General features: G+C 36.6%; 1 protein-coding gene across 2 annotated transcripts in view; it reads right to left on the bottom strand.

Moving 5' to 3' along the window:
• Positions 1-2,469: 2,469 nt before the first annotated feature.
• Positions 2,470-25,556, bottom strand: part of LOC114363475 (uncharacterized) — a 42,390-nt gene continuing 19,303 nt past the window's right edge. The window contains exons 2-4 of one of the 2 annotated variants that reach the window (XM_028319202.1): positions 14,315-14,357; positions 4,321-5,914; positions 2,551-3,397 (exon numbers count right to left, since the gene is read on the bottom strand). In XM_028319202.1, the coding sequence (XP_028175003.1) occupies positions 2,551-3,397; positions 4,321-5,840 (2,367 nt within the window). In that variant the 5' untranslated portion in view covers positions 5,841-5,914; positions 14,315-14,357. Of the gene's footprint in view, positions 3,398-4,320; positions 5,915-14,314; positions 14,358-25,556 lie in introns of those variants that run through there. The other variant, XM_028319203.1, reaches the window with a different exon arrangement.

Raw genomic sequence — 25,556 nt, 5'->3', positions numbered from 1 at the left:
GAGGCCGTCTTTTCAAGAATACTTCAAATTTTTAATCCTAATCGTTTTAACATCATTAAGGTAGTGAAATATAATTCCAATGCTCAAGTTTATTGGAGGACCTGACTTAATTTATTTTTAGAAGACGTTTAAGACGAAATGTCTTCCAGTTTCTAAGTAAGGAATAATAAGTGTTTTGATAACAACATAGTTTATTGTGTTTCGTGTATTTTTGCCAAATAACTTTTTTTAATAAAGGAAATATTTGTAGTCAAGCCAAAACGTTTAAAAAAATGGAATCTACGTAGTCCTATTATATGGGTCTAGCTTTTTATATTGAAACATTTTCACATATCTATCTCCCAAATTCCGAGCATAAAAGCATTTGTTGATGAATCTTTCAAAGTGAATATTCAAACATTATGACATCAACAAGGTACCTACAGTCAGAAACTCTGTTCTGTGTAAACAGACCTCCATCAAAATAATAACTTACTTTTCCCTTTCTTGCTAATTTAGGTTCGTCGTTGTCAGCACAACTTCGCCGACGATTGGCTAAGACGAGAAAAGACATTCCTACATTTACTTCGCAGTGGTACCGAAACCACCTCCGTCTGTTAGCGCGGAGCGTCCTGTCTATCTGACTAAACATTTGTGCACAAATGCTGCATTTTCACTCGAGACATTTCTGGATATAATTATACTAAAAGCCGGGCATCCTCAAACGGTTATTCCAGAAGAGTGGCTGCCATGGCTCAAATACTTAGTTAGGGAAAAACTTTTCTATTTGATGGACAAAAAACTAGAATTGGACAAAAGATTTTTAAAGAATTGCTTTTCTTTGGACGTCTCGTAACTATCTTGTTTTATAGCAATTTAACGTATTGTCTGCAGAAAGAAAATATTTTTGCTTCAAACATGATAATTACATTTACTAACAAGGCTTTGACATACCTACCTACTATGTCTGAATGTATGAAACTAGTGTATTTTTAAATATCAGCTTCGTTCTATTAGATATGTATTTCAAGTTAAATACCGGTTGGTTTAGTCATTGATCGTTCATTACGTGTCAAACAACCTACCCTTCTTTATGCTTTGTATTCTTCTACCTAAAGTAAACATATTTAATTGAGTCAACATCTTTTGCTTGCTAAAAAAGAAAACAGAACTTTAAAAAATTCGACGAATAGAAGTCAAAGCAGATCATTACCTATTTCCTTTTGCGCAAGAAACTGCTGCTGCGAAGAAAGACTTCGACAGTCACTTCAGATGGATAGTGTTTTTACTCAGACTGTACACTAAGTTCGACTGAAATAAGAATCAATTTGTACTGAATTTGCATCAATTATTTTTTCAAGGAACCACCCAGCTTTGTCTTGCACAGATGTATAAATGCAGTTCTATGAATAGAATAGTGAACCATAATCGACACTTTTTTTAGTTACTCAATTACTCGTATCTATTCGCATACTCGTAGTCCCGTTGCCATGCAATATCCCATTGTATCACCCAGTAGATAATACTGACCTACATATACTAACGAGCAAAGCGGCTGTCACCCTAACTTTTTACACAACTTCCAAACTCATTTTGGCACGTGAATCATGAATAAAGCTAACCCTTTGTTTTTTGCCATCATTTATAAAAATGTTTTTGTGATTGCCTTCAATCTCAGTTTCATAAAAGGAAATATCATGCTTCCGAGATCTCTCATTTTTCATTTTGTTCATTTTAGAGATGGACCATGTAGTTTCATATACTAAAGCCCGCGTTGAAAGAAGCTTACGACTAGATTTAAATTCAATCTTATATTCAAGTCTGATTGGTTGAATTTCATTAGTTGGATCAATCATAGGTCTGAATCTATTCTCTGGTAGAGATTTGTGATCGAGAGTCGTTTCATAATCTAGGCCTGGATCTTTTTATACCTTTGTGAATTTTAGAGTATTGTTTGTAAATAGGTATTCTAAATGTTGACTCTGAATTTTCTAATTAAATAGGATTAGGATCTTGAAAACAATATAACACTGATAATATCTACTTATTGTTCAGTGCACAATAACATAACCTACTTGAAATTCAATTAACTTGATCCCATTACATTTCGGACGAGTAACTATTTAGAGTGCCTACTTATTATATATTTACGAAATCGATGTACCTACATTTCCTTTCATAAGATAACGGACCATTAACTTTTCAACAACAACCTGAAACTGTTTGACATTACCTCAACCCTCTCGGAATGAGTTGCTTTGAAAGTCAAGTTTTCCATTTGCATTTATACATTTTTTACTACATCAAGTAAGTTATTTTCCTTGTATGTCAATTCTGTCTTAAAGGTTAAATAAAGTACACGTTTCTTTCTGAATTTGATTTATTTCAACTTTAGGAGAACGCTTCCTTGATAGCATTTCACTTACAAACAATTTAAATTCTTAATGCCATCGGCAGTTCTAATATTTACAAATTTCGTTTTACGTGTTCTACTTATTACGTCAATGGAATTAAAAGTTTCACCATAAACGTGAGTTAAAAAAGTCCACCAGAATACACTGACTGGGTTACTTAATTACGATATAATAGACTAGTGAGCCACTCGGGGCGCGGCTGCTGGGGCTTGTAGTCGGGCGGGCTCAGCGCCAGCGGGGACGCGGCGTCCGCCATCGCCACCGATGACGACGTCTCAGTCACCGCCACGCTCGGCTTTCCCTTCAAAACTGATCTCAATTCATCATTCTCCACCGCTCTCGTTCGTTGCAAATTTTCTCTCGTCTCTTTCATTCTCGAAAGCTGTTCCCTAAGACTTCTATATTCTTCCAGAAATTTCTCTAACTGTGAAGCTCGAAAATCAAAATCCTCCAAAGGCGGGCCCGTCCGGGAGTAATCTCTGAGGCCAGAGAGATCTAGAAGAGGCGTTGCGGACGGCACCGTTGGCTGCTCCCTCGTCGGCGACGCAGGCAAACTAGGATTGCGCCGGACCCGATTACCTCCAGTAGAAAGATCGAGAAAACTATTTGATCTCCGTCCCGAAGACCGCTGTCGGTTTTTCTCGTATGGCCTATCGAAAAAGTTTATTGAATCGCCACCTGAGCTATTTCGTCTACTACTAAGAAGAGGACTGCGGCTATCGCCGTCTTTCCTCCTTGGTATCGTATAAAAGTAATAAGGATCGTGTTTCATTTCGCTCCTTAAATAAGAGGAAGCGCCTAAAGCACTCATTTCTATTAGGTCAGGATAGTTTTTTTCACTGTCACTGCCAGAAAGGTCGTTGTCGAGACGGTCGCGCGTGCGGGGCCGCGGGCACGCCCGGGGGTTATTGTTATAACGATTGGATTCTGGCAGTATCTCTACGTGGGCATTTAATATTCCCGTTGAGTTGGAACTCTGCACTGACTCGGATGTAGCATCAGACCTGAAACAATTACCAAAACAACATTTTTATATTGTGACTTGAATACGTAATTTCATTTCGATTCCAAACGTTTGTTTTGAACTGAAGTAATCTTAAAATTGATACCCGGTTAATATGATCTTTGATTTGTGACAAAAACATTAATTATTATCAAAATTATTTGATGCGGGTCTATCACATAGTCCTTAACTAATCAGAGTTTGCACTATGGCGACTAACGCCCGTTTCCCATATTCAATCCTTGTCCAATAATTAATTCGGATTTCAACTATCCAATTCAGTCTTAGAATAAATATCCACAACTTTCGATGCGTTTACACTTTATTATTGTTAAAAACAATATGAAAATGTAAAAACATCCAACATCCAATAACAACCGCAGATATTTTGACCAAAACATATTTTGACAATTGGACAGTTTGATATTAGGACTGAATTTAGAAAACCAGTATCAGTAACGGTTAATTTTCTTAGATAGGTACAAAATCTAGCAAAATCGGAACCTTCAACCACTCTGAAGTGCATCATACTTATTGAGAAACACATGAAAAAAGTTTTACTGAGTTACATAAGGTGTAAATTCCAATCCTTTTCACGTAACGAACACGAACGCGCTCATCAATACGCACAACTTTTTACGAGGTCAATAGCGAAATCGAGAATTTTTAGATACTCCATACTCCATACAGAGCATTATGAATCGAAAAGCCAAGCATTTTTTTCAGAATTCAATGTTGCTTCCATAGCAAAATTGCTCGCAGCAATGAGTGCATTCGCATTCACAGTAAATAGTTAAAATTTATAAATAATATGTACTATGTTTGTTTTTTTTTTACTTGTACCTATTATTATATCATTTAATATTACACTTTTTAGCACGTTGTTACTAAAATAGTATTAAAAATTGCTTTCTAAGCAATTACCTGATATTATAGTCGCTAAAACGTGGTATGTGCAAATCTCGCTCATGCACACCATTTCTTGACGGCCTCGTGTCGAATTCCGCTCTTCGCCATCCAGTCTCTAGGGGAGGTGTTCTTGAAGAATCCCTCTCCTCCCGCGGCTCCCCTCTCAAGTACCCCTCATACTCATCTTCTGGGTCATGCAAAGGCACATTTCTATAGTCACCCCTCTTACGACCATCTGGAATTATTACTCTGGGAACCTCAACATTGGCTTTTATATTCGCCTCTATTTTTTCATAACTATCCTCACGATGATTCGTAGTCACTATCTGTTCATTCCACCTATCTAATTGTCTTTTCTTACGAGTCTCATATGCACACAGACCTATTAAACATGAGCTTAACACTATCACAGCGGACACCGCCATTCCAGCCATCAGCGCTCGCCCACCAAAACTTTTGTTTTGAGGCTTCTTTTCTATTGCTAAAGTTAACACTACCTCCGCCTTTCCGGCGCGATTCTCAGCGTTACACACGTAGGAGCCCGCGTCTTGCATGTCTGCTGATTTTATAGTTAAATTACTAGTCTGTCCCTCACTACGTAACATAAAAGCTCTTCCAGAATTGACATGAGACGGGGTTGTGTTAGCTAGCAACCGACCCGCCCGCACCCACCGCACCCTCGGTGCTGGCACCCCTATCACTCGACAAACTAGTGTCACTTCATCCCCTTCGACGCCTTTAATGATGTTTGTTGCTGCACTCACTTCCGGCCTACATGCAAAATCTTCTAAGTCGAGCCTATCCCACGACTGGTGCATCAAGCGTGGAGGTAGGGCACAGTCTGGCACCACAGTGGCAGGCACATTTCTTCTAATCATCCAGTCGCGCAATGGCCTCATAGCGCAGTTGCACTCCCAGGGATTATTCGCTAGCTCTAAACCCTTTAACGACCTCAATGGCGCTAATACGGCCACATGTAGTACTTGCAGTCTATTTTTACTCAACTCCAGATATTCCAAAGAAGCTTCTAAACCCATAAATCCTCGGGGTTCTATTTCAATTATTTTACAACCACTCAGAGTGAGTCTGACTAAATGGGGTAGAGCAACGAATGCGTCATCGCGTACTTTTGTAATGGCATTCCCGTTGAGTCGGAGCTCCCGGAGCTCGGGGATTGAGTCGAAAGCATGAGACGGTATGGAGTCGAGGCGGTTGCGAGAGAGGTCGAGTTCGACAAGATTGACTAGGGCTCTGAAGGCGTACTGGCGGATGGTGCGAACGTTGCAAGAGGAGAGATAGAGTCGTTGGAGGTTGAGAAGGCCGGCGGCGGAGAAGGCGTCGTCGCGGAGCGTGGAGAGGGTGTTGTTGGAGAGGTCGAGCAGCTGCGTGGTGGGGTCGAGGCGGGGCGGGACTGCTTTGAGGTTGGCGTGCGCGCACAGGGCCGACTCCTTGCCGCTGCGCCACTTGCACTCGCAGTGCCGCGGGCAGTCGGCGGTGGCGGCCGCGGCCAGCGCGAGCATCAGCAGTACCCACATGCCCCGAGCTAGCTCACCCCGCGCCGCACCGTTCGTCTTCACCGCCCAGCGTCATCCCCCACACGGCGATTTACCTAAAACAAAAACATCTTTGTTTATACTCAAAGATTGACGTCGGTTGAACAGATGAGAAAGTTAATTAGATTGCTTTTGTTTGATAAACAATTAGGGGATGGGCGAAATGAGGAAAACTTCCATTATAAGCTTACAAGGACATCGGTTATTGGAGTTCCTTCGTAGATAAAACATTTCATTTGGTCGGTTGTTTTGCATTTGTAGAGTTTCTGTTTAAAATATAATTACAAGTTTCTAATCAATGGCACTTTCTAGAGGGCAATTTAAATGTTTTATACGCAGAACTATCTGAAAGAATCTCATTACGTTGCAGTATAAAGCCCTATTCGGGCGATAAAGCTTAATTCCCTGGAACAGTCGGGTCAGCGGCCAAATAAAATGGAACCACGACCGCGACAATGTGATCCGAAAATCAATTTTCACGATTAAATAAATGCAATTGTTTATGTTTGTTTACTCAAACAACATCCATATTCATTGCATTGACTGCAGCAAAAGCCGGCGATTCGAGCGATTCCCGGAATTATCTGATTATGCTTAATCATCTAAAATGATAATTGAGCAATTTAGTCTGACATTTGAATGCAATATTGCAAACATGAGGACGTAATAGGCGGTTAAGATAATCGATTTTTACATTAAGTTAGATTATTACTTACAAATGCATTGGAATTTTTAAAAACAGTTGTTTAACAATGTTGTTGTTAATTTCAACAAATTCGCTTGCAATAAGTAATCTCAACAAGTTCGCTAATTGCTTTTTAAAAATTCTATAAAAACAAACTATTATAATCAGAATTTATCAAATTAGAATTCGAAATGTTGATGTTAGTCAAATAGAAATGAAATTTTATTATGAATTGTTAGCAGCGAAATTCAATTGTTTTTACGGCTCGGTTTACGCTGGTCGGAACTTAATTGAAAAATTTAATATTTAGACCATTATCAATGTTGAGTGAATGAGAAAACGCAGTGAAAACTGGTCTAATCTACTTGAAGACAGTTAAAATTAAACATAAATGAGATTGCTTGCGCGTTTTTCGTGTTCTCATGAAAAATTTCGCGTACAGGCACCGCTCTCTCTAAATGGAGCGTACTAATTTTCGCTCGTTCCACGTACAAAAGAGCTCTTGGAGTAAACTTTCCATTGAATAACATCGGGATGTTAAATATCCCGGTTCCACATTCGACCTCCTTTGAAAAACGCGAGCCATTTTGTCACTTCTCGTCGGGAAACGTCGAAATTAAGTCACGCTTGTTTAGCTAAATGAACCAATTTAGGGGAAGGCAAAAGTGCGTTTGTGTTCATTCCAGCGACATTATTCACATTTAGAAAAAGATTTTTCGAGCGTACAGAGCTCGTTTAAAATAATCTATGACGCGTTTGCTAGCGACTGCTTCAAGCATAAAATAACGGGGATTACGTATGTAACGCGCTGTTCCTGTTACAATATTCTTTTTGTGTATTTTGATTATTACCTCAGATTTGAGATATTCGCTTTTAATAACGTTTTATCGTTCAATACTTCACTTCTACAGTGGGTATTTGGTTTTGTAACAGAAAAATATAGCCCATTTAAACTGTTATCGTCCTTTAATAAAAAGCAACAAAGATTCTACAATAAAGCGTTTTTCAGTAATGGAGTTTTTATTTTTTTTAATCAGACTTAAAAAGAGATTACAAGTCTACATTTTACAAATACTGTAACTTAATATTTTTGTTTCTAACACGAGTAGGTGTGCGACAACAGCTTTAATATTATAAACATTCGTTTAAATAATATTAACCTGTCCGTACAAAAATTCCAGCATTTTTCATGACATCACATACAGCGTATACCGTCTATATCATGATACCAGCAAGTCTGACAAACTTAGGTGCTACGGATAGAATAACCGTGAGTAATAAACTTGTGCCGCGCAGACAATGGTCACTTCTGGCCACAAATCACAGGCGCGCGGCGGAACAACGACACGGATCGTCCACGGAGCGTCTCCATCGCGATTACTGCTTGCGGTGTACAGGGTGAGCGGAGGTCACGCGACTTTCATAAAGTCTTACTATATAAAATAAGAAAATATAAACTCGTCTTTTGTCTATGTGGAAGTCAAGGACAAGTGTGGTCTGGCAACGTCACAGCTTTTCAGTATGAATTTTTCTCAGAGTATTCTTTTTTTCCCGTATAAAAAGTTTTTCTTGAAATCTTAGTCAAAATAAATTTGTAGTTTGATAACTATTTCGCAAATTCAAGAACCTATCGACTAGGACTACCTGAAATAATTTAAAACCAATTTAAGCATTCCGTCATCGTTTAGCCACTAAGATTGTTTCCAAATCATGTACCTACCTAGTTCTTGGTCAAGTCTTAACACACACACTTCTCAATTAACTAATTACCTAATGAAGTTCGGATGAAACTATTAAATTAATATAAAGCTTATTCTTGTACCTAGGTAGTAAGAAGCAGTAACTAGAACACAGTCAACTAGTCACATCTGTCTCAAGTAATAAAATGGGGCGAACGGTGACAGCCACAGACCTACATTACTACTCTTGTTTTGACACTAAAGCTACTGATGTTGTTATTAAATTGATATGTTCCAGGTACATATTTACCTAGGCCATTTGTACTAGCATAGCTAAAGACAATGGCCACTTCTGACGCCTACAAATCAAAGGAAGCGGAATAATGATAGCGCAGCGTCTCCGTGATTAGTGCGGCGCTAGAGTGGGGTCACGTCTTTCGTGCAAGTCGTTGACCTTGCGTGGCATAAAGTCCTACAAAGTGAAAATGTCGAATATAAACTTTGTGGACAGTCGGTCAAAGTGGGTCGCTGTATTTGTCTTGTCTCTGGTACTTTACAGTTGAAAACAGTGATTTGTTTTCAGTGTTACCAGTGTGCTTACCATGAGTTTACGTTAGGTGTGCTCGCTAGCGACTGCGTAAAAAATGACATTAATTGTATGACATATTGTGCAGCGCCTCTAGCGGCTACTTTCAAGAAACAAAATCTTCATAGAGATTTTTGACGTACTCGCTAGCGAGCACACATAACGTAAACTCATGGTAGGTACACTGGTTATTATTGCTGTAGTCGTAGCTTATTTGTTGAACTTCTCAGATCATTAGGTAACTTTTTCAAGAATAATTTCGGTACAAATAGTCCAATATCCAATACAATATGATTCACAACATTTGTAACAAGAATAGGGTAAGTGGTAGTACAATCTAGTTGCGACTATTGTTATTATTACGAAGGAGACCGTCGGAACATCTGCTCACAAATCACAGGATCCGGAGTATAGCTGGGAATGTATCACGAAGACAATAACTGTCTATAAATATAATATAGGAAGCATGGTACTTAAGACATTAGATCTGAATTGACAAGGTACCTATTATACAAGCAAAACTATTGGGAACCTCATCCTTTAAATAAATTGAATTGAATTATATTACCTACTGCTATACCTACAATACAAACTGCTAACGTAACGCTGTTTTTAGTAAAATGAAGAAAACGTGTTTTATATCGTATCTCTCTGGCTATTTACGTGACGACGCGACATGAACACAGCATTCCAATATTGCATACATTCCTATTTCCAGCCCATATAAACATATAGGTAAAGCAATGCGAGTCTATCCGCAAACTCGCCAAACTCACCGACTATGTTGCGTTATGGGAGTTTCAAAACATAACACAAGCATTTAAATTCATCCCTTGATGATTCTCACACACCTAAATTGTCATATTTGGGTCGTTTCGCTTACCTTTGTTTTCGAATCTGATCACAATTTTCCGCTACGTCGACGCTCCCGAAAAAGTAAAGAAAATGTTTTATTACACGGATTGACGTGAAACTAATGGACCTCAACGTGCAGTCCCACCTAGTCCGCTATAAATTCCAGCTAGCTATTTGGAATTCCAAAATAAGTTTATTTTTTAAAAGATAAAGACTGTGGAAAAATGGTGAAAATGTTCTACGGCTTTTTAATCTTGGAACAGATATCACGGTAGGTATAACATTCGCTAGGTATCACTATATGTATAAGGCGTGCTATGAAAGATGTTTTGACTTCTTGCAAAATAAGTTAGCTGTAATAGGTACGTGAATATTGTAAACACAACAGTTCTGCAAAATTATCTGACGCGGTGACAGAGGAACGGTGTAAACGAATTTATTTCAGCAATTCAATACATTTTCATATTGACGCCGTACATTTAAATTTTGGCCGGCGGCTCTGACATTATGTTTGTGGCAGTATATTTAAAACTTCCAGAAAATTAGGGTAAAATACAAGAAAATTTATCAGTTCTATTTACTTTTAATTAACTTGGAATTAACGATTTAGATGTTATTACACTGACAAGTTACTAGGAAAAACAATTTCCTGTTCTCAGGAAAATTACTTCTTGGAACGACATTTTTTTTTCAGATTAAAAATTTCTAAATATAGACAATTCATTATTGCTCATTTCCTAAAACCCAACCAGTGAAGGTTTCGTCGAATTTTTAACTGTTATTGAACCAAAATCTTCAAAAGAAAAGATTAAAAAATAACGAAATAGGCATATTAAGTCGTGATAATAACATGGTGCAAATGAAACTGTGCTCGTCATAAACCGCAGAGAATGTCATTACACCAACTTAATTTAATATTGTGAATAGGGTTACCAGATTAAAAATCAGGAGTCCGGAGAAAAGGCCTGATTTTCATTGAAAAATCCTGAGATTTTGTTGCAGTTTAAGAATTTTCACTAAAACGTACTGAGCAAATTTAAAAAGTTCGCATTAGTGTCGTTTTTTATACACTGCGGATCATAGGGTATAATAAGTGTTTGTTTAACTTTTTATTAAAAACATCTTTAAAATGTATTTTACCTATTTCAATTAAAATTCTGAAAATCCTGATATTTGCAAAATCCAGCCGCATACCTGAAAAGAGTCCAAAAATACGGAAATGTCAGGACAAATGCTGAGATATGGTAACCAAATGCTGAGATATGGTAACCCTAGTTGCGAATCACTGAATTTCATGTCCTTGTGGTAGCCAGTAATTAATTTCGATCTTTTCATTAACCAACAATACTCATGTTATTTGAATTCAACTTCATAAAATTAAATATCGTCGTCGGTACCTAGCGTACCTATTTACTCGTATACAATTTTTGGAGCAAAAGCGGTTGTTCAAATTTTTGTATTAATCAAGCCTCGAAAAAACATAAAAGATCGTATTTGTCAAATATAAATAGTGCCCATGTTTGTAAACCTATATGTAGATAGATAGATAGATACTCCCTAGGTACCTATATGCACAGTACATAAAACGTACATCTATTGCAAATTAAAAAAAATATAAGCCCCTTACTATTCAAAGACGAACTAGTTTAAAATTAATGTTTTGTATAGAAATGTCCACTGCTGAACATAGGCCTCCCCCAATGCTTTCCATGTTGATCGATTGGTAGCGGCCTGCGTCCAGCGCTTCCCTGCTACCTTTACGATGTCGTCGGTCCTGTGGCTGAAATGATGATGATGATGATAGAAATGTCATTTAATAAGGCAAGGAGGGTAATAACGGTGTGTACTATATCTAGACTACTCGCGACCTAGCCACCTAACTCATTACGACTAATGAGAGAGACTTGCTTATGACCTAACCGAAGCTTCTAAGTTAGTAACTAAGTGTCTAAGGATGTATCTCAGTCCCACTCTATATTTAAGGCTTTAGTCAAAGCACGCATCCTAACACAATAATGCTGGGATACGTATGGCTACAGGAGTGTAGGTATGTTGTACTGCTATACATATGACATTTGCATATTCCATGTAATTATTTTATAATGTTTCTTATTAGTCTCCACAAAGGGGAACGCCCTTCCTTTGTTATTTTACTGTTATATGTATGTGACCTATTACTAATTATGCCATAACATATGCATGCACATAAGTATATCTCTACATTTAAAGCTGGGCATTCACGGTCAGTTAAACTGATGACTGCTTTAAGGTCTAAAAAAACTACCAGTTTACAATGAATTTTTACTTATGATTCCACACACACGATCAATTTTTGGATGTTACGTCAGTTCAATTCGTCAGTTTAACTAACCGTGTGTGTCCAGCTTAGGTAAGTAATTGTAGCCTTTCAAGTGTATACAGTAAATTCATTGCAATACATAATTTTGCATCAATAGCATCGACGGATTACGGACAGTGGACACCACTGCCATTACACCACCAACTTATATTATTTCGCAATTTCCCACCACTTAATTGTTGCACAATAATGCTTTCACTAGCTTTCGAAAATTTAAAGGATATTTTTAAAGAAGACACGTCTCTTAAAATCAGACAACAAGCAGCGTGTGTATTCATTAATAACTTTAATCAATTTTCCATGAAAGTTGGCCAGATTTATCTGAATAATGAAAATACAATTTGATATCTCAGTCTTCTCCTTTGTCTTCAATTTACATTACAGAGATACTTGATAATTACATATGATCCACCTTAGGTAATAGTCAACTACACTCACCACTTTAGCGTAGTTTCATCATCAATTCAGCCACATGAATCTAGGTACTGCAGAACCTAGCTCTCTCCCAATGATTTCTAATGCCTTAGCTTAGATTAAAATTTAATGATTGCCTCTAAAGCGCTATCACTAAGCCTGTGTTTCTTCTTACTAATAGTACCTACAAAATAAGCATAAACTTAAGCAATAAGAATTCAGTCATTTTCAAATCTTCCGTCTACTCGTATTACAGTAGATTAGGTAAGATTCCAAATATACAACCCCCTATACGTAACTTTGTCGCGTTACCACCATGAGATGATTTTCCTGAAACCTTTCTTAGTGTGTCATAAAATGAAACTACTCTCCAAATGACACTGCTAGGACTTCATAGAGCGCTTTATGAAAAAATAAAGGTTAGGCAGTGACGTTCTATGGCTCAGTTTTTATCTACACTAGTACCTAGTGTACAAGGGTTCGTTATTTATGTTTTGTATTATCTTGTGTTATGTACTACTTACACACTTTTAGAAATGTGTGATCTATTTTTATACCTTCAAGCTATTTTGATCGATTTGTATATTAAATATTTGTATATCTCTTTAGAATAATGTGTATAAACATTTTCAAATACAAATAAGTACATTGTCAATTACCCTTATGTAACGTTCCTTATTCCATAAGCAGCCAGGTAGCTTACTGCCAGGGCCGTCTTTAACCTACTAGGGGCCCTGAGCCCCGTTTACGGTAACTTTTAACGTCAACAATCCAGACACGCTTCTCGATTCTGCGATACGATTGGTCGTTCAACAGCGTACGTCAGCTGTTTTGACCAATCGTATCGCAGAATCGAGAAGCGTGTCTGGATTGTTGACGTTAAAAGTTACCGTAATCGGGGCTCTGGGCACGTGCCCATAGTGCCCAGTGGGAAAGAGGGGTCTGCTTACTGCGCTAACTATGTATTACTAGAACTTACATTTTATTTAATACAAAAACATTTTAACTCTTAGAATTTCTTCTCGTAATTTCAACAAATAAATCAGCCAATGCTCACGTCATAATCGGATCACTTGATTGTGATGCGATTATAATAAAACACACTGAAACACAACATGCATTTCGATAGCAATTTATAATTAACTAGCTTTCCGCCCGCGGCTTCGCCCGCGTGGAATTTTGTCTGTCACAGAAAAACTTTATCGCGCGCGTCCTTGTTTCAAAAACCGGGATAAAAACTATCCTATGTTCTTTCCCGGGACTCAAACTATCTCTATGCCAAATTTCATCATAATCGGTTGCGAGGTTTAAGCGGGAAAGCGTAACAGACAGACAGACAGACAGACAGACAGACAGACAGAGTTACTTTCGCATTTATAATATTAGTTGGGATTGGGATTGGTGCTGAAGCCCGGTAATTCTAGATTTACCTGCCTTCATTCCGATGGAATTAGACCACGTTTGGTATTATGTTATTAATTTAATTTTGATGCATTTTGGTTGTATGTTGAAGCAATGTTACGAATACTTACTGATCGTTTTTGTTGATGTCTCGGATATTAACATTAATTTTGTTCTTACATGGCTCCAATATTACAATAGTTATACTTAATATTATGTTTGTAAGTTTAAAATAATTAAATAAACTTCTTTCGGAAATAACGAAAGTTTGACGTGGAAAACTATTAAAACTTTTCAGTAGAAACTTAACGTTTTTACATAACATACCGACTGGCCTTTCACATACTTGTGAAATATTTATAAGATACACTTAGCCGCTTCGATGCCGAGTATATTCGGGATGAAATATCGCATTAAATGTCCATTAAGTTCTTTTGCTATCGGGACGCGGGTAGATGATCGATGGATCGCACTCACCTCAAATTCTCACTATACTCCGCTTGATCTTGATCCCGGGAATCTGGAATCAATGGAATAAATATTTAACGTTATCTTCTTATCAATAGCATGAGATAAGTTGTAGAGAGGCATTAGAAAACGTATAAGATTGATGACTGATTTAAGGCACAGTCATACTTCAGATATGTTAGGGTGGTATAATAATAATAATAAATATCCTTGGACATTTTACACTGAGCTTCTAGTCCCAAACTAAGCAAAGCTTGTACTATGGGTACTAGACAACGGATATAAACATACATAAATACTTTTTTTTTTTGTAAATACATACATATTATACATAGAAAACACCCAGTCCAATACAAACAAATATGTTCATACACACAAATGTTTGTACTGTGCGGGAATCGAACCCGCAACCTCCGGAATAGTAGTCCGTTTCGAACCACTACACCAAACGGCCGACAAATGGAATGAGTATGGATAGTTAGTACTCAAAGATGCAAGCAAACCCATCAAAATGTTTAGGCATGCTAGTATGTTTGAATAGCTAAGTCAGCTATTTCTCAAAAACAATGACACTCGTGACAAATGCCTCAGAACATAGTTTTCACCCACCCACAACACACTGCTATGACCCATGTTGCTTTGCTACAATAAGTAGTCTGTGAGGTATCTTCAATATTCCTACTTAAAATGATCACCTAAAATAAAACTCCTCAAAATAATATTCAAACTAGATACTCGTAGTAGCACATTTTGCGATTAAATGTGATTAATATGAAAAGAAGTTAAGTATTTAATGTGCTTTAGAACAGTAGATAATGTACTTTACGAATAATGACTCCAAACTTTTTCATTTCCATATTCAATAGGAGGATAACTCCTCCAAGTTCCCTAATACAATTACTGCGCTGATTCATCAACATCAAATATTTGTTTTAATTACAACATCCACAAGATAATCAAATTATCTCGTTGGTTGCCATGGTAACGGCTCTCAATTTTCTCTCATTTCATTATCACTGTTTCTTTTCTCAAAATTCACATTTCACATGATTTATAAACAGTCGGCGGGGATTTTCTTGTAATTTACGGGCTCCAGCTCTGGGAGGTATCATCAATGAATTAATTATATTTTCGCTTTATCTTACCAACAAGCAGGTATTGCTGTCGTATTACGCAAAATTCATTTTAATATTTATTAAGGGTCCTACAGCGAGATAAGCATCTTTATCAAATTACGAGTACCTACATACGTGTCACTCGCGCGTAATTCGTGAATTATGCTAAAACTGAAACGCGTCAGCTGAATTGAAACTGAATTGTTGATTCTGGTGAACCTAATATGGTTTCACGTGGGGTGTTAAGCTTCGTTCACAAGACGTATCATTTTATAATTAAATTAACACTGTTAATGTTCACAAACAATACAGAGTGAGCGTTTTCATGCCTTGCCGCTCAGATCGTAGCCTCGCCGTGTTATTCTAAACTGGCTTTGTCTAATCCATTTCAGTCTTGTTGAGATAGTATACAACCATCATCATAATTTATGTCTTAGTTAAGGGCAAAAATAGCTTAAGAGTATTTTAGATACGTTATGTTGATATCTGCTCAGCACCGTTCAATAAATCATTAGGCTATTTTTACTTTGCTTCGTTTTATTCATCAACTAGGCACACAATTACCCGCTCATTTTCATCAATGCATGTCACGTAATAAAATGTATCCTACTATCAAAAGCAGAATGTCGCAAGTAAGTTTGTTCTAGCCTCTGCCTTACATTAAGGTCATCCGAGGCCAGCGAACTTTGTCTAGCAAAAATATATTCATTTCCACGCCTGTACTATCTACGGCGTTTTAACAAGCGCCTATCTATACAGCGCACAGACTTACAGTCGCTGCTTACCTCTTTCTTTAACAATACCCATTATTTATTTTACGCTTGTCTGGTGCTGCGTCTGTTTTCCATTGAAGAAATGCGACTTTATTATACTTCNAGTTTTTATAGACTTACTATTTATTGAGAGTAAATATTATTTAACAATAGTCGACGCTTTTAGTAAATTAGCACAGGCAATTCATATTCCAAACAGGAGCACACCAGAGGTAGTTAGAGCACTAATTAAATACTTTAGTATGTATGGCATACCCCAAAAAATCAATAGCGACCCGGGAACAGAATTTAACAATGAACTTCTAAAAGAATTACTTAAATTTTATAAAATAGAATTACACATAGGCACCCCAAACAACCCGACTTCAATGGCAGTAGTCGAAAGATTCCATTCGACTATTATAGAAATCTATCGTCTAGCAAAATACGAAAGAAGCGATCAGGACGCGTGTTCAGTTATGACATACGCCATAATGGCCTATAACAACACAATACATAGAGCCACAAACTTTACTCCCTTCGAAATAGTATTTGGTCACACTGAGTCAGGCAATATGTTCGACACTGATAAAGAATTGAATTTGTTACAAAAATTAATACAGGATCATAGGAAACGTTTAAAAATTTTATATGAATTTGTGAAAGAAAAACTTGAGACGGATAAAATACAGGTTAGAGATAAGAAAGGAGGCGAAGAGCCACCAAAAATTGAAGTAGGAGATAAAATCTTTATGAAAAATACTAGGACTAGGAAAGCTAAGGATTTACCACGATTTGAAACAGCGGAAGTAATAGGCGAATGTAGTAGAAACATACTACCTGTACAGATAAAAAATAGAAATAGTAAAGTAGCAATTAAGAATATTAAACGCCCTTCACAGGTTGTTCGTGATGGCGCTAGCACTAGCAAAACAGACACACGGTCTGAAAATACAAAAGCTAGACCCGAATCCAGGAATAGCTCCGATTCGGATTGGGACAGCGATGAAGAAGATTGATCACTGGAGTATTTTTAAGACCCTAGATTTAGATTTGATAGAAAAACAAGTAGATAATAATATTGGGGAATATTATAGAATAAAATCATCAGCGTTTAAAGAAACTGAAATTCGCAGAGAATTATTCGGATTATCAGTTCAAGTAGAATCTATAATTAGTTTAACAAAAGCTAGGTTAGCTCAAATCTTGCCAACATACAGAGTAAAGCGTGGTTTATTAAACCCGTTAGGCTCAATAATTAAGGTTATTTCAGGTAATCTTGATAACGAAGATGCTATTAAATATGACCAAGANTATACTTCCATTTCCTATTTCGGTATAATGTTACTTATATGAATATGAAATCGCGCAGAGAAATATCAAGGTAGAGTTATTTCGGTTAAAAGTCGCTTTATTCTGATACGAACACAATATTGAAATGTTAGTGTAATTTTAACATTATGTAAACAAACTATGATGTTCGTTCAGCCAACCACACAAAAACAAAATTGTTATTAGAGACCTACTTAAAAAATGGTGGACTCTGTTATCCGTAAAAGATCTATGGCAGCTATTACTTTTAATGTTGTTCACGTTTGATGCTTACATTTGCTACGTAAAAACGTTTTAAACCATTTATTTGTTTTATATCAGCGGCATTATGTGTTAAAGTTTATCAGATCGTTCTGTTTTTAATTACAAGCGCGGCGGTCGGCTAATTTTTATTTAGGCCAATTTTAGGTCTTCTTTAATGGCTGGCGTGCTGAGGCGTAGGGCCATTCGGTGTGTAATTCTAGTGCGCCCTTTCGGGATCACGCGATCGCGTGCGGCCGGCGGACCCTCGGCGCCCGGCCGGCCGACACTGCGGGGCTTTTGCTTCACTCGGATACCTGGCCACAAATAAAACAAAAAATAAAAACGTCTTGCAAATCTATTCTTTTATTCGTAAAAAAACAGACTGTTGGACTTTTGTTTCGCTCGAATACCTGGCCACTAATAAAATGAAGGAAAAACATGCGAAAAACTATCTCCTTATTCATGAAAAAAAAAACAACACCGCCGTTTTAGGTTAATCTTTGTCGTTGCTGTGATGAAAAAAAGCATTATTGTAACTAAAAGATAAAAAAACCGCGCCCCTTCAGCGATCTATTCATAAAAATAGCAAAATTATAACAACCTGATAATATATTTGTTATTTTTATTTTCTATAGAAGTTAAACTTATCTCGTTAAGTTAAATTTTAAATTACGCGAAAGTTGATTATTTGTAACTAATAATACTACTCAAAATAGAATAATAATAGCGCTAAATAAAAATATCATCATGAAACTCAAAGCCACATCACCTAAGTGGTACACAGTCCAGCTCTGTGTCGGCCTTCCAGTAGGTACGACATTCGGACTACGCCAAACATGCTATAACAATTCCAGGAACAATATTGCCGCATGATCGACACTCCATTACGTTCTGTTTTTCCGTTAATTGTTCTTCAAAATGACTTAATTAATAATTCGCTCGTGTGCACTGTAAAATTACAGAGTATGTTGTTCCCAATTATGTAAATGAGTCTGCGAGGGTCCGGATTTTTCCCTGCGGAGGACTATTATTATTACCCATTGGTTTGCACCAATGGTTCTATTTAAAGTGTTTAGCCATTAGTAAGCGAAACATCACCGGTCTTTACAAAAACCAGCGGTCGGGCCTCTCGAATATCTCGAAACAGATATATTCAATTTTATTTTGTTTTTCAGTTACTTTTCACTGAATTATTTCAGACCTTGAGAAAATTGAATTGGCTGTTTACTATTATTATTCTATTTCGTGAAAAAATGTTTTAACCGTTCCTTTCATAGTTTACGTACACAGACTCAAATTAGTACTATGTATTTGAAATGCGTTATCATGAAAATTTGAAATACTAAACACACACACTTCAAAATCCTTCACAATTTTTAGCGAAGCTCTGCAACTGCCGATCCGTAAATTGCAATACCTAAATTAGACTTATTCCACTTTAGCCGCTGAACGTGTGTAATACAAATTAGGTACACAGACTACGTCATAGTATGTATGTTCCTAAGCACATACAGAAAGTGTATACAAAGATTAATGGATGTGGAGAAGGCAATTTAAATTTGTTTGGACAGTGTAATAGCACGCAATCCGTTCACACTAGCCGCTTGATTTGGGACGAGGCTAACTTGCCAAAACTAGTAATTAGATCAGGATTTTAATTAATTTATCAATGAAGTGGAATCTCAAAGCGAGGAAATTAATGAAGATTCAATTAAAACTTTTCGCTGATTTTGAAAATAGGAAGGAAAAAATTATTTGAAATATCGTGCTTGGTAAAAGGAAAAGGTTAGAGTCAAGGTAAAAGTCAAAGTTGAGATAAAATGCGCAAATACGGTATGGCCTCCTTGGTGCAAATCAGAAAGAATTGCATGAATTTCTACCTACTTTTCTATTTACTTGGAAAATCACCTACGCCGTATAGCATTTTTGGGACTTGAAAAGGGGGTCACGCAATACATAACCAGGCATTATTTTTGTTTCAGGGTACACCTAAGTATACGAACGATGGCACTTCATTTTAACCATTGTAGCACTCAGAAATTTTTAACAATCACTATGAAAAACTCGTTTAAACTTTTATAAGACAAACGATAACACTATCCATATAATAAATAACGATGTAAAGCATAAATAAAACGCTGAAAGTTCTCTAAGCAACGTAACTGATATTTATTCTCACGATAATAACGTTCAGTAAACTTGCACCGAACTTTTTAATTCAAGACAAAAAAAAACAATCTTACAGAAATAAGTGGCGTCGGAAGAAACTCGCTTGTACTTAGTTTGTTATAGACCCTTGTTACGAAGTTTTCGTGCAAAAACGGGCAACAGCTTATAAAGTAACGTACAAGTAATCAGATAAATATAACTTTATCGGTTACGAAGGTAGCGTTTACTTTTGCAAATCTTTCATTTTAATAGAATCTGAGAACAAAAAGTAACAGCCAGGATTGCTTTCATTTGAAAATCTTTATTTATAATTAAAATGTGGTATGAATAACAACAGTGATAAATGCAAGTTGTTGCGATAGTATTTTACTTACACATGAATTGTTTCTTACTTCTTTCTTTAAATAATAATGTAAAGCTCGAGCTATCGTCATGTGTAGATCTGTGTGCTTACCATTTAGTTTACGTTAGGTGTGCTCGCTAGCGACTGCGTAAAAAAATGACATTTAATTGTATGACATATTGTGCAGCGCCCCTAGCGGCTACTTTCAAGAAACAAAATCTTCATAGAGATTTCGCTAGTGAGCACACCTAACGTAAACTCATGGTAGGTACACTGAGAAATATTTGAAAATCCTAATTATGCCACTTACTTATAATTTTTTTACCACAACCCGGATCTAGAATTTTGTCGCAGTCTTCAAGATGTTTTGTCAAAGGAATTTAATTATAAATTTAATGCTCCCCAGGCAGAGTCTTTGGGGTAAAAGACGGAGATTTTTATAACTTCCTTATTGATAAAGACGAAAACAGTTTTATAACATCCTTTCAGTTTTTGACTCTTTCGTCTCAGAAAAACCAACATTAGACCACAGAATATAATTTAGACAAAAAGTGACACGACAAATTATTAATTAGTAAATGAGGATTTATTTATCATTGCCTGTTTATAAATAGGAAGGTTAATGAATAATATCGTCCTCGTTTCCAGTTTGATTTCCAGAATGAGGTCAGTGTACTCACTGAACTGTAAATTGGTGCTTGAATTAGTTGCAAACGTCTCCGTATCTTTCACTTTACTGGGACCCTCCACAGCCATTCGCACCAAAACGGTGCAAGAAGGACCTTATCGTTACTCCCAGATGATACTACTAAAAGCACCCAACTAACAAATCGAGCAATAAGCCTCTGTCGTGTTCGCAGTCGGATAAAGGCGAAGGGGAAAAAGTCATAATTTATTCCTGTCACGAATTGGCTTACCTTTTCTACTGGTTTGTCAAATTTCGCTTTATTCAGTTGTTTGAATCCCTAACACAAACACTTCAGGCATTTATTGGAAAATTCACTTCGAATAAGAACAAAAATACTTTTCTATCGAGCAGAGTTTAACGACGTGTCACTCATGAATCAGGACAGGGAAACTTTGAGGACTACCTCCTTCAAACGAAAATGAAATATACAATTGTCTGGCCCTTCGATACGGGGCGCCCTGCCGTTTGATGTCATTCTGCTTCTTGTGTTATTATGTATAACTTATCGCTAAATATTTGTTTCTTTTATGTACTTTCATTATCTTTATCATACCTGTATTAAGTCCCGTTGAAAAGACTACTTTCAATAAGAATTATTTTTTACAGTAAATAATAATAAATCTTTATTTTACTCACACAAAATTCGAACAGAGTAACATAGTGAATGTATAAGATACGTTTGATGTTCATTCTTGTGTGAGTCTGATGCCTATACTAAGTATTTAGTATTTATACCTGTATACTCGTATAAAGACGAGTCTGGAAGATTCAATTTGATTAAACGGCTTTTCTATGAATATTGGGTAGAGAGATTAACTCAAGAATGTTTTCAACAATTTTATTCATAGTTTGATTTTGTATAGTAAAATCTTATTTTATTTGTGAGTACCTAATAGCCTTTATACGGGAACCTGCCTTACTAAAAATCGCAAAATACTCGTACGTACGCAAGTACACTCAAACTGTTCTTTACACAAAAACGGGTGCCCGAGCCCGAATAAAACTTTCTAGCGGTGGTCTAAAATTCGAAGTTGCTTAGAAATCAATAAGGAGTACACAAGTTGTTCCGGAACGATTGATTGGAAGCCCGATGGCCGGAATTGATTTCAAATACCAAGATACATCTCAGATAGCGTCCCGGCCAGTGCTGCCCGTAATGTGGGACGCTACCGATTATTGCTGCCAATCAATAGTGGAACTGAAATAATCAATCTCTGACGGCATCAAATCTAGATTGATTAATAACTTCACAATATTTATTCGTCGATTTATAATTGACTATTTTAACAAGCCTTTCAATTTCACCGATAGTTTTCGAAATATTTACTGACAAACAAAAGCCTGCAGAGTAATTTACTGGCACTTGTTTATTACACTTTTCAACGATTTATTTGTTATCGATGATCGACAGACGTATCAATTTAAAGATTATTGGCAGCACTGCACCCCGGCCCGTACAAATCAGAAAACGTAGAAGGTTAGTTAAACGGGAACTAGTTAGATTAGTGTCCCAGAAACTTTGAACAAATAGCCCCAGCTGACCCTCATCACGGCGGACAGTCCGCTGACAGCATTAACACCTTGTCACAATACGCGTAATTACTGTGAATTAACATTATATTCAGCACCTACATTTAAGGAAATATTACAACTAAGATCGTGTGCGCCGCAAGAGGCGAGCAAAGTCACTACGGATTAAAGTTTAATTAGTTAACTTCGGTGCCTAACTGTATTGTTTATACAACGTGGAGGCGCGTAAGTACATGGTGATGCCTATACATGTATGTTAATTAAACTTATGTAGAGGTAATCGAAGGGATCGCGTTAAGTTACTTCGTATCCCTTTCATGATTTGAAATCAAACGGGTTTTTTATCATGATATTAATCATACCAGTTTCAACGAATATTAACTTTTTTTAATAATCTAGGTACTGCCCTCATAACTACAGTAAAATTCTTGTGTATAAGAAATAAACTTCATTTGTTTTAACTCTGAATATTAATTCTACAGAAAACTAAAGTAAAAACAACATAACTTTGCCTAGGTGTACTTCAACATCATTCCAGCCTAGCAACATCCACAACTAAACTGAACGTCTACTCTGTTGATTTCCAGCGGGATTAGATTTATACACAAATCTAGATTAAGTTTCAAATGCAAATGTAACCATTTCCCATTGAGAACACAGTTAATAGCGTGCAAAAATAGACGTTTCCCGGTTTAAGCGAAGATTGTCTGGTGATTAAAACCCAACCGTGTATAAAAAGTGTTCGTCGTCGACAAAGCCTCGCACATTAATTGGATCCTCTCAGGAAAACGTCAAGTAGGTACTTGTGTTCTCTGTGCCGGCACCCTGGTGATGTCTGTAATCGATATTAGTCCGTATACCATAGACAACACACGGTGACACGGCGTTTTAAGCCGCTTTAAATAATTTGCTATACGGTCATTCGCAGCTACGATCGCATCAAGCTGGAAATAAGGATTCTTTTAGCTATAATTTTTCGCCGCGAATTAAGCAAATTTCCCTTAATACCTTACTTTATACGTGATGTACTAACATAGACGTTGATACGTTTGTACATGTCTAAGGCTGAGTTGCACCACCTAATTTTGACCATAACTATAACGATAACCGGTGTTTTTGTATGGAGTTTGACAGATTTTTGACGTTTGTCAAAGTTAAAGTAAGATGGTGCAACCCAGCCAAAGACGCCTGTGGAAAACACGTAGGAATGAGTGCGTGCGCGCGTTCAGTTTGCCCATTGAAGCGCGCGTATTTAAAGCTCGCACGCCAAAACAAGCGTGAACACGCCGAAGAAACGCCAATCTGAAAGAGCATTAATAGTACTAATTTACATTCGATATTCATAGACGTACTCAAGTGCGTCTCAAGTAATTCCTGTATCGATGTTAAACTCATTAACTTCATAGGTTGTCGGTGTTTTACGTCTGTGTTGTAGAGGAGAGCACAAAAGCTAAATATGTAGGTATTATAGCAGACTACTTACTATGTACCTAATTGAGATAAGACCAATTTTTTCAATAAAAAATAGGTATGTATGTGCTTACTTGAAAACTTTGAATAGTTAGTCTTTACTTATTTATACTTACTACTACTTATTTTCTTAGAATTTTAAATCATGTCTAGTTAAACCTGTACTTACTTATCATAATCATATTAAATGTAACAATTTTACACATTAAATACACGATAAAATATAAATGTAACGATTTTACACGTGTCCTTTTTGTGACGAATCGACTTTGCGGCAAATTCGACAATAATCCCTTTGCGGACCGGACCGAGATAAAGCGGCCGTTATAATAATTGGTTAAATAATTAATCGCGTTTTAATACGAGCCATCTTCCTCGTTATTATTACGTCATACGCGTAAGTAGGTTGTCCCTAAATACTGAAACACAGTTAATTATACATTAGAAGCTCGTTGTTCTCTGGAAAGGTCTAGCTCTCATAAGGCTTTCCATTTTAGTTTAGCGTGCAGCTTTAAGTTTTTCCACTTTCAGTTCAACCAAATCCACTACGAAGTTTAAATTCAGCGACGGTAAATAATATTGTTCCAAATTGGTTTTTAACTTTGCTGTTAAGATCTTGTTTGTTTTAATGTGAACCGTAATGTTTTGAGAAAGACTTCGCCAAAGACTTCTATGGACACGACAGGCTCTACTGACTCGAGATATTGCTCACTAATTTTTTAATAAGTATCAAAAACTCATTTAGGCGATTGTCAGCGAGTAAATTAATAAAAAGTTAATGAGATTAATAAAATGTTGACAATTTTCGTTTACTAACCTAAATTAATAAATGAAATCCTGAGTTTTGGGCTGACACTGTGTAGGTTTGTTGCCGACACGAAAAGAAGAAGAACGAAATCCTAATGTCTAAACATTCTCCGTGTTTACAAATCACACGATAGAAGTTTGTGTTATATCACAAATTAAAAAAGTTGTTTTCTTGTTACTTACCTACTTAGATTCTTATCAGTCTGTATTCTATAGATAGCTCTAAGTTGCCTCCAGTTGAAGGACTAGTCAGAAAATTGTACGCAAAGTTTTGAAAAGCACGTACAAAATTTTTGCCAAAGTCAAAAGTTTATCTATTCTTATAAGAAAACTCCTTAAATAAAACCTTTGACTAAAATATACAAGCAGGTAGGTATGTACTATTATTAAAAATATTAAGTAGATTGAAATAGGTGTCAAACTTATAATAATCTGGCTTGGCTAATTAATTTTCCAAATCAGATATCATTGTTATGTACATCGCTTATGTATCTAACTCATTGTTTGGCTCAGAGACCCAGGTTAGGGCATCTATAGAGACAATGGGAATTGTCCACGGTGTCTCTATGCAGAGGTATTACAATTAATTGTTCCAGTACGTATGACCGGGTGTAGGTAAATTGTAGGCGCGTACTGTACCTATGATAATCTCTTTGTGGAGACAGATAATAATTCCACGCCTTATTAGTTTAATGACGTCTTGTCTGGCTTATCATGCTTAGCCTATGATACCATTATTCCACCTCACTTTCTCCAGAAAAAAAATAACTCTATGAACAGCAAACACCACTATTATGATTTA

The sequence above is a fragment of the Ostrinia furnacalis genome, unplaced genomic scaffold (genome assembly GCF_004193835.3).
Source record: "Ostrinia furnacalis isolate ACB-3 unplaced genomic scaffold, ASM419383v2 OfSCF7154, whole genome shotgun sequence".
NCBI lineage: Eukaryota > Metazoa > Arthropoda > Insecta > Lepidoptera > Crambidae > Ostrinia > Ostrinia furnacalis.
Note: the sequence above shows the minus strand (reverse complement) of the source record. Positions and strands in the feature narration are given on the sequence as shown.